The sequence below is a fragment of the Nematostella vectensis genome, chromosome 13, assembly GCF_932526225.1.
Source record: "Nematostella vectensis chromosome 13, jaNemVect1.1, whole genome shotgun sequence".
In the NCBI taxonomy this organism is placed as follows: domain Eukaryota; kingdom Metazoa; phylum Cnidaria; class Anthozoa; order Actiniaria; family Edwardsiidae; genus Nematostella; species Nematostella vectensis.
The window spans coordinates 1579675-1594928 of NC_064046.1; the positions used below are offsets into that span (position 1 = coordinate 1579675).

General features: G+C 39.6%; 2 protein-coding genes and 1 long non-coding RNA gene across 4 annotated transcripts; 2 read left to right on the plus strand and 1 right to left on the minus strand.

Annotated features, from left to right (window-relative positions):
• Positions 1–2054: 2054 nt before the first annotated feature.
• Positions 2055–15122, plus strand: LOC5505144 (G1/S-specific cyclin-E). Of its 2 annotated transcripts, none has more exons than XM_001625970.3 (9): positions 2055–2250; positions 9277–9349; positions 9421–9480; positions 11368–11721; positions 12145–12291; positions 12842–13102; positions 13494–13703; positions 13858–13914; positions 14209–15122. In XM_001625970.3, the coding sequence occupies exons 1-9, from the start codon at positions 2210–2212 to the stop codon at positions 14317–14319; spliced, it is 1314 nt and encodes a 437-aa protein (XP_001626020.2). In that variant the 5' UTR covers positions 2055–2209; the 3' UTR covers positions 14320–15122. The 2 variants fall into 2 exon arrangements, with proteins under 2 accessions (XP_001626020.2, XP_032229452.1); XM_032373561.2 differs by lacking the exon at positions 2055–2250 and adding an exon at positions 8895–9066.
• On the plus strand, positions 2271–7820 carry LOC116613006. Its single transcript, XM_032373560.2, has 6 exons — positions 2271–6081; positions 6153–6442; positions 6507–6722; positions 6807–7052; positions 7124–7200; positions 7325–7820. The coding sequence occupies exons 1-6, from the start codon at positions 5113–5115 to the stop codon at positions 7348–7350; spliced, it is 1824 nt and encodes a 607-aa protein (XP_032229451.1). The 5' UTR covers positions 2271–5112; the 3' UTR covers positions 7351–7820.
• Positions 6085–8694, minus strand: LOC116613008. Its single transcript, XR_004294049.2, has 2 exons — positions 8278–8694; positions 6085–7810 (listed from the first exon to the last, which is right to left on the minus strand). It is a non-coding gene; the product is annotated as an uncharacterized LOC116613008 (long non-coding RNA).
• Positions 15123–15254: the final 132 nt, after the last annotated feature.

Consider the following 15254-nt stretch of genomic DNA (forward strand, 5'->3'; position numbering starts at 1 on the left):
AACTTGCGCACACAGTTCATCTATCTAGTTGCGCACACTTATCACTCCAGTTTAAAAAGCTATTTATCGCTAATACAACAACCACGATTATTATCTAAAGGATATATTTTGAATTATGTCTTGTAGAATGTTTTATGAAAAGGTTTGTGATATCAAAATACCACTTGGCGATCACTATCCGGTAACTCTAAAAATATATAGTATCAATTTTTTTTCTATTTGCTCGTGAATAGTGTATGTGTTTTTACTAGGGTTGACTTATCGTTTTGCTTATAAATTATGTGTTATCTTTAACCCGCATATAAGAAAATAACCGAAAGCGCGTCAAAACACGAAACTTTCAGTTTCCAAGTGGCAATCAAAGTCCCTTCCGTTCAACTTACTATATTTTTGGCCCTTCACTTGTAATATCTGCACAGTAGGATAATTTGTAGAAAATTTGTCACCCAAAGAAAGCCGGATTTTTTAGTAAATGATCTTTATTCACTTCATATAAAAAATGGAAAAAAACGAATGCGAAATCGGGAGGCAACAGCTATCAGGAAGCGGATAAAATATAATGAAAATGATATAGTTTTCCTTTAAATGGGTAAAATTGCACGATTTGATCGTATGTCCGTGTAGATTTCTATCAAAGTTTTATTGGCAACATGGCGAATGTGACCACCGAATTGTAAATCAAGCAACGCACTACCTGTAATCAAAGATAGAAAGAAAACACAAAGCCAAATCACCGCAGTCTTGGAGGAATACCGAAAAAGATGGAGTCAAGAAAAGTGGACTCGTTAGAGTTGATTGAATCAGAGAATTGTGAAGACAAACAAAGGGAAAGTCCATCTACCAAAAGAAAGGCGAAGAAGGATGCAAAAAAATGCAAAGAAACACAAGGTGAAAAGGAACTTGGAAGAAATACTCCTGAAGATGACAGTGAGGAAACACTTGGGATGAAAAAGCACGATAGAGAGAATCTAGAAAGAAACAACGAGAGAGCATGCATATCTCCCGGTTTACTAAAGAGATCACTGCTCTCTTTTTGTCAAAAGTCGAAACGACGAAACAGTATGACGCAATTTGAGAGCAAACTACCGACGCCTGATAGAAATTCGCCTGAGATAGAAGACTCGCAAGTAAAAAGCAACAGCCTAGGAAATATTTGTCAGTACGTTCCAAGATTCTCACTGGATAATCCCGCATTTTCAGACTCAGAGGAGGAAGACAATGGTTTTGATAACAACGGAATCCATTCAGCTATATGCCACATGCCTCCAATTCTTGTACCAGAGAAGGTCGGAGCCGCTGCAATGAACAGCAACACGGACAAGTCATAATGACCAGGATACTTCGTTCGATTAGAACTACTGAGATAGATTTTAAGTATTAGTGAACTAACCCGTCAAACATGATTGATTGCCAAATAGAAGTAAAGAGATATTCCAACAAATCTTGTCATGAACGATTTAGTAAAACGCTTTTCACGTGCGTAGCAAATATTTGTTGATGGGGATTGGAAGGAGGGGGGGTAGTCAAGACCTGGCCCCAGGCCTCCAAGGGGTGAATAGCTATATATCCTGGGGGGGGGGGGGGGGGGGGATACTGGTATATATTCTGGGGGAGGGGAGTAGGTTTAAGATAAATCTGCACATCACTTCTTTACCGTCTTTGTGCCAAAGCGCTGTTTTACGCTCTAGCGAGACAAACAAAATCATATGTGTTCATTAAAGTAAAAATATGGTTTTGGTTATTTTTTATCTTTGGAAGTATGAATACCGCCGAGTGATATTTACAGAAACTAGTTTAAAATCAAACGCAAGCTTCGGTGGAGAGTTTTTGGCTGTATCTTCCTGAAGCTTGCCGTTGTCCTTGCAACTCTGACGGTGTCTCCCTAGGCTCCCGAGATCCTTTGCGCTTCTCCCTCGGGAATAGTGTATAGAGAATGCCGTAATAGTTATGCGCAATACGTAGGAATGCAGTTACCGCTTGAATGAAAATGTCGACAAAACTTGCATAATTTTCGCAGTTATTGGCAGCATTGCATACAAATGCACCTGCACTGTTGTCATAAGTAATCGACTCATTAGGTAATAATTGCTACCAATACTAACGAGAAACCTGTCCAGTTGACTTCATTACGAAGAAGCTTTCGACATTCACTGAGTTCCACTATAAAGCCTTTCTTTTAACCACTTTCTTTTAAGCAAACTCTGTTACTATGACGCTTGATGAAGATTGGGAACAGGATTGCAGTTGTAGGTAAGACAAATAGTGTATGGATTTAGCATACTTTCCTTTTAAGAAAACACTTTAAAACTGTTTACTGTGCCATAGGCCGGTCGTCTTTGCATTTTCCAAAGAGGTTTTATTCGTGCAGACTTAGTTGAGACCACAGAACAAACTTTGCGCATTGCTTGCCGAGTTTCTGAAAACAGGACCGTGGTGGACTCACGCAGTGGCGAAATCGCCAAACTTGGCTCAAATTTCGAAATTCAAATCGTTAGAATTTAAGCTTTCTAAAGGGTTTTCGTGCCGGTAAGACCTCTTTTTACATGGAAGTTTTGCAAATAAACCCCTTTCTACCATTACCGAGCCAGTTCTAACAAAGCTACTCGCGGGTTAAACTAAAAAGTAGGACGCCAAACTGACCCTGTTAAAACACAAGTGCAAGTATCTTTTTGAAAGCACGGGTTCCCTTTGTGCCATCGTGTTATAGCCTCTCATCGTTGTAGTTTAGACAAAAATCATAGTCATGGACGTTCCTTTTTTTTGGAGTTCTTGTATTGATTCGAATTTTGTGTCAAAAGTGTGGTTATGAGCACGCTCAGCTTAGTGCTTACGGAAGACCCCGTTGTCCCCACGTATCCCTTTTCGTTTGAAAACGCAACCTTTTTGTTACGGATACGGGTATCGTCCACACGGAAACGCGAAAACGATGACCGAAAACGGAACGATTTGAAAGCGATTTCCAGAGTGAAACAATTTGAAAACGATACCCTTTCGTAGCCGTGGGACGGCCGAAAACGGAACCTTTCGGAAACGATGGCATGATAACTCAGGTCAGTCCACTTGGCGCGCGAGTGCGCATGCGCTGTAGAAATTGTTATCGTTTTCATCGTTTCTGCGTTTTCGTGGGGACGGGTTGTTTCAAAATGAAAACGCTTCGTGTGGACGCGGATCTTTTTGAAAACGGAACAAAAAGGTTGCGTTTTCAAACGAAAACGGATACGTGGGGACAGGGTCTAACAAAACAATGGGGCACTTTTTTTCCGGAGCCTAGCTCTGTTGTGCTTTCCGTATGTGGAAGTTGATCATTTTGCACTGCTGGCAAGCGTTTTTTCGCTATTATTCTTTGCTTATACTGCTTGCGAAAACCGTGATCCCTATATGTGCAAGCCTAAAAATAAATCTCCAAGTCACACAATATGACTGCTATCTCTAAAGAAATTTTCGTTAGCAGAATTCCCTTTTATCAATTTGTTACCAAAAAGAATAAGATCTAAAGTTGAGTAAAAAAACCGCTAATAAAATTTCCGAAATTATGGATGGTCTGGTTAGTTGTGTGATATATGCTTGTCGTACATCGTGTACCCCCCCCCCCTCCCCCCCCACAACCACCACCACCACCATCACCACGAATAAGACGCGCTTGGGGGGAGGGGCGCTGAATTTCTTTGTGTTCTGTTCTTCTATATACTGATGAGCGTGCAACCGACTCGTTAAGGCGGTGTCAAGATGATTCTATTACTTTAGATTTTGCTGAACATATCACATCATTTTCCCTTAAAACTAATGTTGTAATATTAACTATTTACATAACAAGTAGCAAGAAAGAGGTACAGGGTGGTCAAGGGTATTTTCGTGAACGAGATTTGGCCATTTTTCACCCTACGAGAAACGTGAAAATCGTCCAATTCGATGTCCGTGAAACGTGATTTGAGGATTTAAAACGCAATTTTTTGGTCCGCGAAACGTGATAAAACCATTTTGCCCGGTCCGTGAAACGTGAACCATACCCCCTCTTCACCAGCATGGGGGTAGAGTTTCTTGGCTTGTGTGAATGCGGAACAAGTCTAAATACTCACCCCTGTGTGAGAGTCTTGTGACTCTTGCCACCCACGCGTAACTAAATAGATTCTTGCAGATCAAAAATGCATGACGATGCTCTAGAATTTTATTGGATCAGGTCTTGTTGACAGGATTTTAGAAATTCTTTCCCACGGTCTAGAATTAAAATGGAAAGCCTTCTAATAAGTCGCATTACTGTGAAATCTTTCAGACCAGCAAATAATAGTGCCCCCCCCCTCCCCTCAAATGTCCCGTCGAAATACAAACTTATCGGCTTAAACTACCGAAAGAACTTAAAAAATGCCAGTTCCTTGATCAAAATCGTATACGCTTCCTATTAAATGAAACTCAGTTGAGTTCACAGTCTCTCGTACATCGAATGTCGTCCTTCATCTTTGGATGTTCTCGCTAGAGATCTTTCATCCAGGCCCTAATAATCTAAGGGCAAATATTTTTTATTTCCCTTCTAGCCAATTTCCTTGTTTTTGTTCTGACGTGACGGCATAACGCCTTATTAATTTATTGAAATTCAAGTCACTCAAAAACACTCCGTTGTGATACACGCCACTTTCAAACAGCCCTAGACGCGACATTTAGTTGGTAACCGCGCTTTTTGAATTTGCGACCGCGCTTTGAGGTAGTTAGTTATTAACTGACCTGACAGGATCGCGAGTCACGAAGGCCGCAGCCAAGCTACCGAATAAAACCCTTGTTTTAAAAGAAGTGTTGATAGATATACGTATCCTATTGCGACATTTGGATACCTAAAATGCTTACGTGATTAAATTTTACAAAGAAACGATCAAACACGCAATTGAGCAAGAATGTATAGCGTCACTGTAAACGGTCCTATTGAGTGATGGCGGAAGCGCGGCGAACTACCTACACGACTTCCGATTAAAATTTTAGTCTTGTGGAAGTTTTCCTGGTTTATTGTGTAGCTAATCCATAACGTATATATAATTGTCTCTTAGAATCTGTGTTCATAGTTTTGGGAGATTGCGAATTTTCGAAGTAGTAGCTCGTTTTAATATCGCCCTTGAGCGCAAAGAAATGGCTACCGCGAACGCTGAAGCAAAACACTTTGAGATTTTAAAAGGTCTCTGTCGTGTTTGCGGAAAACGGTTGAAGAAGGCAAAAAGCCTCTATGCCCAAAGCTTTGCCTGCGGCAGTTTCAAAACATTGCTCGAGGTCAAATTTGGCATCAATGTCGAGAAGGATGACCCCTATATTCATCCGATGCGCTTTTGTAAGTTGTGTCGTCTCGCAACAACTGACAAGGCTCCCATAATCTGGGAGATTCACCGGGAAGAGGACTGCCCAACGTGCGCCTTAGAAGAGCAAATTCAAAAAGGCGGTAGGCCGAAGAAAGCAAAGCGAGGCGGAGCGAGAGGGCAGGCTAAAAACTCCGCTTGGGAAGAGACGACAAACGCGGGTTTAAAAGCACAACTAATCGCGCGCGTCACCGAGCTTAGTGCCTCTATGAACACACTAAGGGACCACCGATTCACCGAGCGCTTTGACTTTTTCGAAACGAAAAAAGAAGAGTTTCATTGCGCTATTTGCCTAGACGTCCTCGAAAAGCCTCTGTCATCAAAGTGCCAGCACAGTTGCTGCTCGGACTGCTGGAAATCTGCGTTCGAGTTGGGGGAAAAACACCCAGCATGTCCAATATGTCAAGAGACGCTGGCGGACCCTAATGACCTCCAGCGCGCACCGCTTGTTTTAATCCAGCTTTTAGAGGGGTACCTGGTTAAATGTAGGGCATGTGGTACCCGATTGCCTTATCACCTGTGCAACAGCCATCCCTGTCCCCCGAGAAAGCGCCAGCGTGCGAATAGCCCCGTCCCTGCCGCTGCTGTTGTGCTAGATCCTCAGACCCGAACCCTCGAGCAGATGTTAAACGAGGTCCGCACTGGCCTCGTTTCCCCTGATGTTGCGCGACTTGGGAATTTGATTGTGAACACAATCTGCAAGAATTCGGAGGATGGGATAACAGCCCGATTGCCTGGATCTGGAAAGGTATTTTGTTCTTACTATATTTTTTATTCTTTTTTTGCAATATTATAAATTACATTATTATTCTCTTTCAGCCAACCGTGGTCATGAAAATACCTCAGGCACAGGCCTCCAGCAGTGTTGTAAGTGTAAGGCAGAAACAAAGACGGACTAAAGCCCTTATACAGGTCGGCGAAGTAGTCAGCAAAGGTGAAATGGACCTTCACACAGTTGAGGTCCTCAAAAGGAAAAATGCCGAGGAGCGAAAGCAACTGTTAAAGGATGTTCTTGGAAAAGAACTCGTTTTAGAAATCCCCAAAGGAGACTCCTTGGCCATGAAGGCGGATCTTGGTGTTACATGGTACAAGCTCAACAAACTAAGGGGGTAAGAGTCGTCACTAAGCTAAAAAAGGCTTTGTAGAATTTCTTATGTTTTTTTTTTTTTACAGCTGGTTTTCTAATTGGGGCATTCAGATGGAAAGTGAGAAAAAGCAGCGGGCACAGAAGAAGGAACAAGTGGGAGACAACTTGGCTGATGAAGACTTCCCAATGGAGCACTCAAGGAGAGAGGGGAGAAAATATATCACTGTCATCAAACAGACACCGTGTGCGTATGTGGATGATCTAAAGGGACACATCATAAAATACATTGATGACAATAACAGGTGGGTGTAATAAAAAGGAGGGTCCGTCAACCCCCTTCAACTGTGTGATCATGCATAGACTTATCCATTGGTATTCTGTTTTAGTGCTGGCCTTCTAACATGGCACGGTGGCAACATACCAGAAAACTCTGTCTTTTTGAAGCTAGGGGGTGACCATGGGCAAGGCAATATGAAATTCGCCTTTCAATTAGCCAATGTGGATAAGCCAAACTCTAGCAAAAAGACAGTAGTTTTCTGTGTGTTCGAGGCAAAGGACACCAGGAACAACCTGAGAGCAGCAACACAAAGATACAAAGAACAGCTTGGGGACTTGGAATCATTGCAATGGCGGTAAGATAATTTGTAGTGATAACTGTAGTAATTTCATAATAATAACTCATTACTGTTTGCTTGCTTTACAGTGACAAAAAGATCAAATTGTTTCTCTTTGGTGACTTTGAGTTTCTCTGCAAGTTCCTAGGAATATCTGGTGCAAGTGGTAACAATAATTTTTAAATGTTAATTAAATATTATATATGAAACAAACATTAAAGGTAAAGTACATTTTGATACAGCACAGTTATATTTTAAGTGTACTAATCTGATTTGATTTTGATTTTCAGACAGAAAATATCGAAAAGATCTGTAGTGTGGTGGTAAATGTAGTGGAAGAGCACAGCCCAGCATTGCGTGGAGAAGCAATGGCTGTCAAAAAAAAGTTCCATGAACTCTTCACCTTGTTTGGCTCAGTCCACTTTCTATATAACAGCAGTGCTCCAATGAATACAGCTCAGCTCAGAATTCTAGGTATTATTTGAGTTCCACAAGCTTTGTAAAGAGAGAAAAATATAAATCAACAGTCTAACAATTCTGTTTCTTGTTTCTCCACAGAAAATGGCATCAAAGAATTCGCTGCATTTTACCGAGCCACATTTCCAGATGAGACCTTTCCCCCAAAGTTCCATATGTTAGAAGTGCATGTAGTAGATTTCATCCGGGAATGGAAGTTTCCTTTAGGCTTTTTCGGCGAGCAGGGTGGTGAATCAATTCATCATGAACTCAACCAGTTGAATCGTGAATTCAGCTCGATCCACCCTGCGTCGCGTCGGCTACGAAAAATAATAGAAGAGCATAGCATTAGAGTTGCACCTCTAAACCGCTCAAAATATCCAGAGAAAAAAAATCGAAAACGAAGAGCTCACACCGCTACAACCTGATTGAGCCGAGTCAGTCTCGTTTCTTAATAATTCGAGTCGTGTATAAATTGTAAAACTATTGCAAAGCCAGGAGGACGCGGGAGCGACAAGTATTACTCCTTCGATGTTCAAATCAGTATTAATATTCTACCGAAAATAAACTTAAACCAACTAAAAAACAGGACTCAATCTTGGTTTTACTTCAAATTTATCTCAAGTCACCTTGAAACTAGCTTTATTTTTCATATTTTGAATTTGAATACGAATCAACATTCCCTTTGTGCTCCCTTGGTGTTTTATTAATGGCGGCGGACCGAAGAATTTAGCCCTTATCCGCTTTGACGTAGCACTTTATAATCGCAATCTCCCAAAACACTCACCGTGCCAGGCGTTCATACAGCCATCCAACTCGTAGAATTGGGCACCCTCTACCACGGGAAAACTTCCAAAAATCCACAAATCGAACTGAAGTACAAGTAGTACAACGACATCTTTAACTTCTGCACGAGTTAGGCTCCCAAAAATCAAACTCGCGTAGCGCGAATTTGTAAAGGAATTGAAGCCATCCTTCGCTCTGTGTCGGTTCCGCCATCTTGTCTGCTTGGACTCTGATAAAATAAGCTCTCTAAACCTCAAAGAACACGGGATTTCATTGGTTTAAAAACAAAGGACGCGATCGGCTTAGCTGTAAGACAAAGACGACGCGAGCGTTGCTAACTGATCGTTGCTATGCAATGGGCAACTCCGCAGGACACTGTGATCGCAGGCGTTTTTAACTAAATGTCGCGCTCGACGGCGGCGTGGATAGAATTCATCGAAATTTGTGATGCGTGACCGAGAAGCGTGACTCGGTCGATTCTACAACAAAGGGAAAAGCCGCGGGAAACCATTGTACTGCAAATGTGCGCGCTGTGATTGGCTCAAAATTTGGCGGGTAAATTCGTTCAAATAAAACTGGCACGTGTGTGTGCGTTATGCTGAGCATAAAGTTGACGGCGCGAACCAGGCCGTCACAATCGGCTCGAGCGTCGCGGGTTTCGGTTCTTTAAGTTGTGGTGGCCAAAGACCTTGCCTTTACACTGTGATTTTCTTTGATTATATTATTCAGGTTATAATATAGTTAGTTAAAATCACCTGATCTATGATCTAGTGTAAATGGCAAGTTCGAGGTAGGTTTCCGTTCGATGTATGTCCCTCTCTGTTTGGGCTTGTAATTTTCATATGGATTGCCTCTTTGTTTGGTAGCCATTTTTGAAATGAAAAAGTACTACTTAAATTCAGCTCAATAGCTACGAGACTTCAGGGCTTCTGACAGAGTTCTTTAAATGCACTAGTAGTCTGAAAACCAAGGTTTAATTCTGTGTGGTTTTGATTTGTAGTGCTTCCACAAATTCGAAGCAATTCGGCGATCGACTTGGCTCTGAGAACGGAGGCAAACGACGAAAGAGAAAGGTAGAGAGTATTGGAATTCTCGGATTACTGTCGCGACTTTCCTGTTCTTAATGATCATTAATCTGTTCTAGGTTAAAGATTGTAACTCTGAAGCAAGTTTTAAAAGAAGTCGTTCGTCTCAAAGATCCAAGGTTTGTTTGTTCTTTTGTACCCCGCTCCCCTTCTTGTCCATGATTTCGCGCCACAACCTCCCGCCATTTTGACCTGCTTTGTTGATCCCGAAGAGCTGTGCATAAACCAATTTATCCCAAAGTCAGAACAGTTAATGGATAGTATCTATATTTTTTATTATAGACATTTCCAGGTTTCACCTTCGTAATTTGATTATCCATATTTTTTTATTGAATTTTAGCAAGTTCTGCATTGCATTGCATTGACCCCACTCACATTAGCCCATGAAATTATGCTGACTTTTTCATCGTCTAATACCCAGCAATACTTTATAAAATCACGAGGGAAATTAACCATGTGAATTTTATCTAAATCACTGAGCTCGGGAAGAATTGTTTCTGTTTTAGGTCGATGATTCACCGTCTTGCAATACCTAGTAGCTTATGAATTTGACCTCTTGATTGCCCAAGAATCGTGCATACATCCAAAAAAAAACCTACAAGCAGTTGCAAAGATTTTGGTCTTGATTCAGAAGTTTTGTTTACGATTCCAGCAGTAGATTAGAATACCGAAATGCGTTATTGCTTTGCGAATTAGACTTAATTTTTATTATAATCGAACAACACCATTGCACCCTGTCTACTTAAACACGACAAAGGTTCTCCCAAGGAACTCGACAAAGAATGAATATTCTCTGCACGAAAATGCACCCCTTATTTCTAGAATATTTATTTACTCTCTAGTTTTATCTGGTTTTCAAATCAGACCTCATAGGAAGTTGTGGTTAGACCTGTTATCAAGATTTGCAGTTTTAGGGTCTTGTTTGATGAATACCTCGACATTTGTTTGCTCCGATCAAAACTAATTTATTCAGTGCTGAAATTTCAGAGGAGAATATTTGTGTTGTTACATATCAATTTTGAGAGTCGCAAGTGCAAGGCCAGATAACTAAATCGCCAGATCAAATTGTGAAGTTGCTTATTTATTCCATTTAATTTGTTTTTGTCATGGCCTTGGTTTCTAGGAATTTCAACTCATCATATTTCAAACATAAATAACACAAAATACTAAATAGTCCATCTAAGTAATTATCATCCCAAGGAAAACTGCTTTAAATAAAGAAATCTTAATTTGAAAGTATACTTCTAGCTAACTATTTTGACTGGGAAGTAATTTTTTTTTAATATTTTGACTTTTTCCGCACACTATTCTGTAATGAGCTCTGAAATATAACCCAACATAAGTTATTTTAAAGGCAGCGATGCTGTTATATAGCCTGCAAATATCAAGTTTTAGGAATATTGTACAATTTCTTGATATCTTCTAAATTTACCCCTGGCAAACATTTAAATTTTTTACTTAATAATAAATATAATAAAATATGTACCCCACCCACTAGGATGGGCTGAGATAATTGCAGTACTCAGAGGATTAAGCTATAGTTCCTGCTCTTATGATTCATGGTAGGGTTTTAATACCAAGCAGTGGACTTAACTGTCTGCAATGAGTTTACATGGTTGGATCATAGCCATTGAAGATCATAGCCATTGAAGTTTTAAAATCTATTTGTCAAGAGATTCTTGTGGTGTTGTCACTATAGTTGAAGGTCATGGATTAGGTCTACCTTACACCAAGAAAATACAAACACTTTTGGGGCTCCTTGCTAGAATACTACATTATAAATACTTAACTGTACTAAGGGCCCCAAAACCCAAATCTAATATTGACTTAATTTCATTTATCTGCAAATACCATTGAGATATAAAGAATTTGTAAAACTTGGCATTGTTCTTTTCTTGGCTCTGTTAAATTTCATAGCCAGTTAGCAAATTCCAGAACTTGGTTTTCATTTAAGGTACATACTTTGTTTGCATGTTTAACAATTAATTTTTCCTTCTTACCCCCAGAAATTGACAAACCAAACCCTGTGCCGAATGGAAGGCAGCATAAGTGCTTTCAGTAGGATTGATGGAGGACGTTTCCCGGAGAAACGTGTTCTACAGGAAATCACATCAGAAGAGAACATACAAATAGAACTGCCATCTCACAAGCCTGCATCTAATTACACATTTTCGAACTTTTTTTTACCTGTTGTACGGAATATATCACCCTTGCCTGACTTAGGCTGGGCTGACTCATGGGAACTGTGGTCATATATGCTTGAAAAAGATAGAAAATACACCAAAGATCACTTGTATCTACGACAACACCCACACTTGCAGCCCAGGATGAGGGCTATTCTGCTAGACTGGCTTATTGAGGTAGGGTTTAGGATAAAACTATGGGTCATTCTACAATTCAGGGTTGTCTATAAGGCTGACCAGGTAAATGCGGTAGAACCTACCATACCAGCAAACTTCATCAGGTGCTGGTGCATAGGAACAATCCTAAAAATGTTGACTCAAGATCCTTGGCTAGCTCAATCAAGTATGGCATGATGAAGATTGGAAATGAACCTTGGTATTGGAGGTCTGAATTCACATAGGAAATACCTTATTTTACTTGAGACATCTAGCTGGAATTGTGTTTGAAGTCAGAAAAGACTACATTTCTCAAGCCAGGGCTCAAGCCTAGGCCTTAGAATCAAGGTCACCTGATTCTTCATACCCTTCCTTCCCTGTGTACCCCTTTGGCTACATGCCTAGATTTAGGTGCTTACCAACCTTTTTTTTTTATCTCGTCAGGTTTGCGAGGTTTACAGGCTTCACAGAGAGACCTACTTTTTAGCTGTAGATTTTGTAGATAGATATTTATCAGTGAAAAAAGACATTCCCAAACAAAGACTCCAACTTGTAGGGACGACTGCCCTATTCATTGCAGCCAAGCTAGAGGTAAATGGATAAATTCTGTTTATATCTGCAGATGCAAATAATGCAATTTTGTGTCCTCACTGTCAGCAAAAATGGCTTCCCTAAATAAGATGGATCTGTTATGTATTTGTCAGTTTATATATGCATGGTGGGTCATGTGTGATTGAGTTGGCCTAAGACTGTGCACATTTTAAGTTTAGTATATTCTTGTTGAGTAACTTGCCAAATAACGTCTTGAGAATAAGGCCAGTTTTCAGTCATCCTTATTACAGTGTGATGTGCTCTTGCTGTCAATTCACCTCAACATGTTTTATTTATGAGTCCAATAAAGATTCAAGAAACACTATTTGATGGGCATCAACTTTTAGCCAGTTTGTCAGGAAAATTCCTGAAAGCACAAGAGAACCAACATAATCCTAGTTATACAATTTTTGATGATCAAAACTGGGATTCATGCATCCTAATGGACTCCCCCCTTAAGCTGTCTTTTATCCGATAAAATATTTTACATATATTTTTGTAAAAAATATGTCTGTGCCACTTTTAACATTGTCTTTTGATATTTTATCAGGAAATCTACCCCCCTAAGTTGAGCGAGTTTGCCTACGTTACTGACGGTGCTTGCAAAGAGGATGAAATCCTCCAACAAGAGCTTCTAATGCTACAGGATCTTAACTGGAAGCTTTGTCCAATCACATCCAACACCTGGCTTAACATCTACATGCAACTACACTGGCTGTCAAGAAATTCATGTGAAGCACTAAAAGATCACAGTAACTTCAACTTTGTGATCCCCAGATATTCACAACCTGAATTCATTAAAGTCTCACAGGTATATAAGTTATTTCTGTTCAGTTACTTTTTGTTTGTTAACCTAGGTATGAGAATCACAATTTGATTGACATGACTTTGATCGACAAAACTAGGATGCTACAGCCTTTTTGGAGTACACTAAAGAATTTATTTGCCATGGTGGTTGGCTAATTACAATTGTCAATTGAAAAGTACATCTTACATCCAATACAAAAGTAGAATTACTTCTGATGTCATTTTGACATCATGAAACTAGCTACTGTTGGTTGCTTTATAATCAGGCATAAGAATATGAAGCAGAACCCTGTCCAGTCAAACAGTCCAAGTTATTTTAGTTTGAGTTTTCAGGGTTCAGCTGTTAATGAATCACATTTGATCCACCATTTAACAGTTTTTGTGTCCTCCTCCAGCTTCTAGACATCTGCAGTCTTGACATTGAGAGTCTCCAGTTCTCGTACAGCGTGCTTGCCGCAGCTGCAATGTACCACGTTATACCAGTCAGTATAGAAGAAATCACTTGTCACAAACGGGAGGACCTGTCTCCCTGTATACAATGGATGGGACCATTTGCAGCCACCATGCGAGACCAGGAACCTCCCTGTATCAGGATGTTTGACCAGGTAAAAATCAACTTGAAACATATTTTTTACATTATCTGAAACAGTGCTGATATAAAATTTGTGATGAATTTAATGCAATGGCAATAGACCACTCTTTTGGTGAAAATTGGCTGACTTGCCAACATTCTTTAATGTTTTTATTTCTATTTGTCAGATCAAACCTGAGGACTCTCACAACATTCAAACCCACATTGTAGATCTTGGAATGCTGGTGAGTCTAGTGGGGACATTCAAGGAATACAGAACCATTTGCACAAAATCTGCACTTCTACTGTCAACCAGTCACCTCTATTGTAATTGTTTACATTTGCAAATACAAATGGAGTTGAACATTGCAATAAAAATCTGATTCATGAATAATTAAATGTTTCATAGCTGCTTGCATGATAAAGCTAATGGATGTGGTTGCTATGTTTGTCTGTATTAATCAGGAGCTTAAAATAGTATAACTGCCATTGACAGTTGTGATTTATTTATGTTTATTTCATACTTTTGTTCCCTTCAGGACATTGCTCAGAGAAGAAAGTCTGACTTCCCCCAGAGCTCACCCGTCAGTACCCCTACTATGCCTTTCTTCACCCCCCTAACTCCGCCCAGCAGTACAAAGAAGAGCTGAGAGGAAATGGATTATCGCTGTTTTAATCAAATAGAGCTGGATCTCTAAGAAATGCTGCACTTCTGATTCTAGTGAAGCAAGTTGTTGTGCAACTGTTTCTGGGATGTTACGCTACTGAATGCAGCTTCTCAGGGTTTTTACAAAATGGTTTGTCTGAATAGTATAATCATGGAGTTGACAAGTTACAAGTTATATGCGTTTTTAGGCCACCAGAGAACTAAAGTATTCAATTTTCTGGTATTGTTTTGTGAGTGTTCTGGAAAATTGACCAAAAAATTTAAAAGTGAGTAGAAGTGGTGTTATTTTCAATCCAGGTGGAATTTTTACCAAAAAGTAATTATAATAACTATTTTTATAAAAGTATCTTACTAAAGAGTAGTAAAACCCAATTTAATTAATCAATCTTTAGGGTCATGATGCCTTTTTTTGCATTAAGATTTTTGCAAACATTTTTTCAAGTTGAATAGTGTTTGTTTAATGCTACTTCAGCAAATAACTGTATTTAATCAGTTTGCATTATGCCCATGTGCGAATTTTTAATAGCTGTTTTCCATGGCTATATTTCCTCATGGTCTCAGCCTTAACCATTCAGAATGAATGAAAGCTTGTAATTCCAGGTTTTCTGGGAAGTATTCTTTTCTTGTCTGGGAATAAGGGATAGGATTTTATCAATTTCTCCTTTTACAGAAAATGACCTTGTTTTTATTAGCTCACGGGAGAAAGAAATTTAGTAATTGTTTTTGTATTGTAAATTAGTACCATTTTGTACACAATATATTTTTAAATAAAATGGACTGTTTTATTAAATATGCTATGCATGATGAAAGAAGCTTGTTTCGGGGTCGGGATCTACTCATTAAGCATCTAACATTACAACTGACAAGAAATGTCTCTCCAATGATGCATTATTGTGGTGTTCCCACACCAAAATGTCA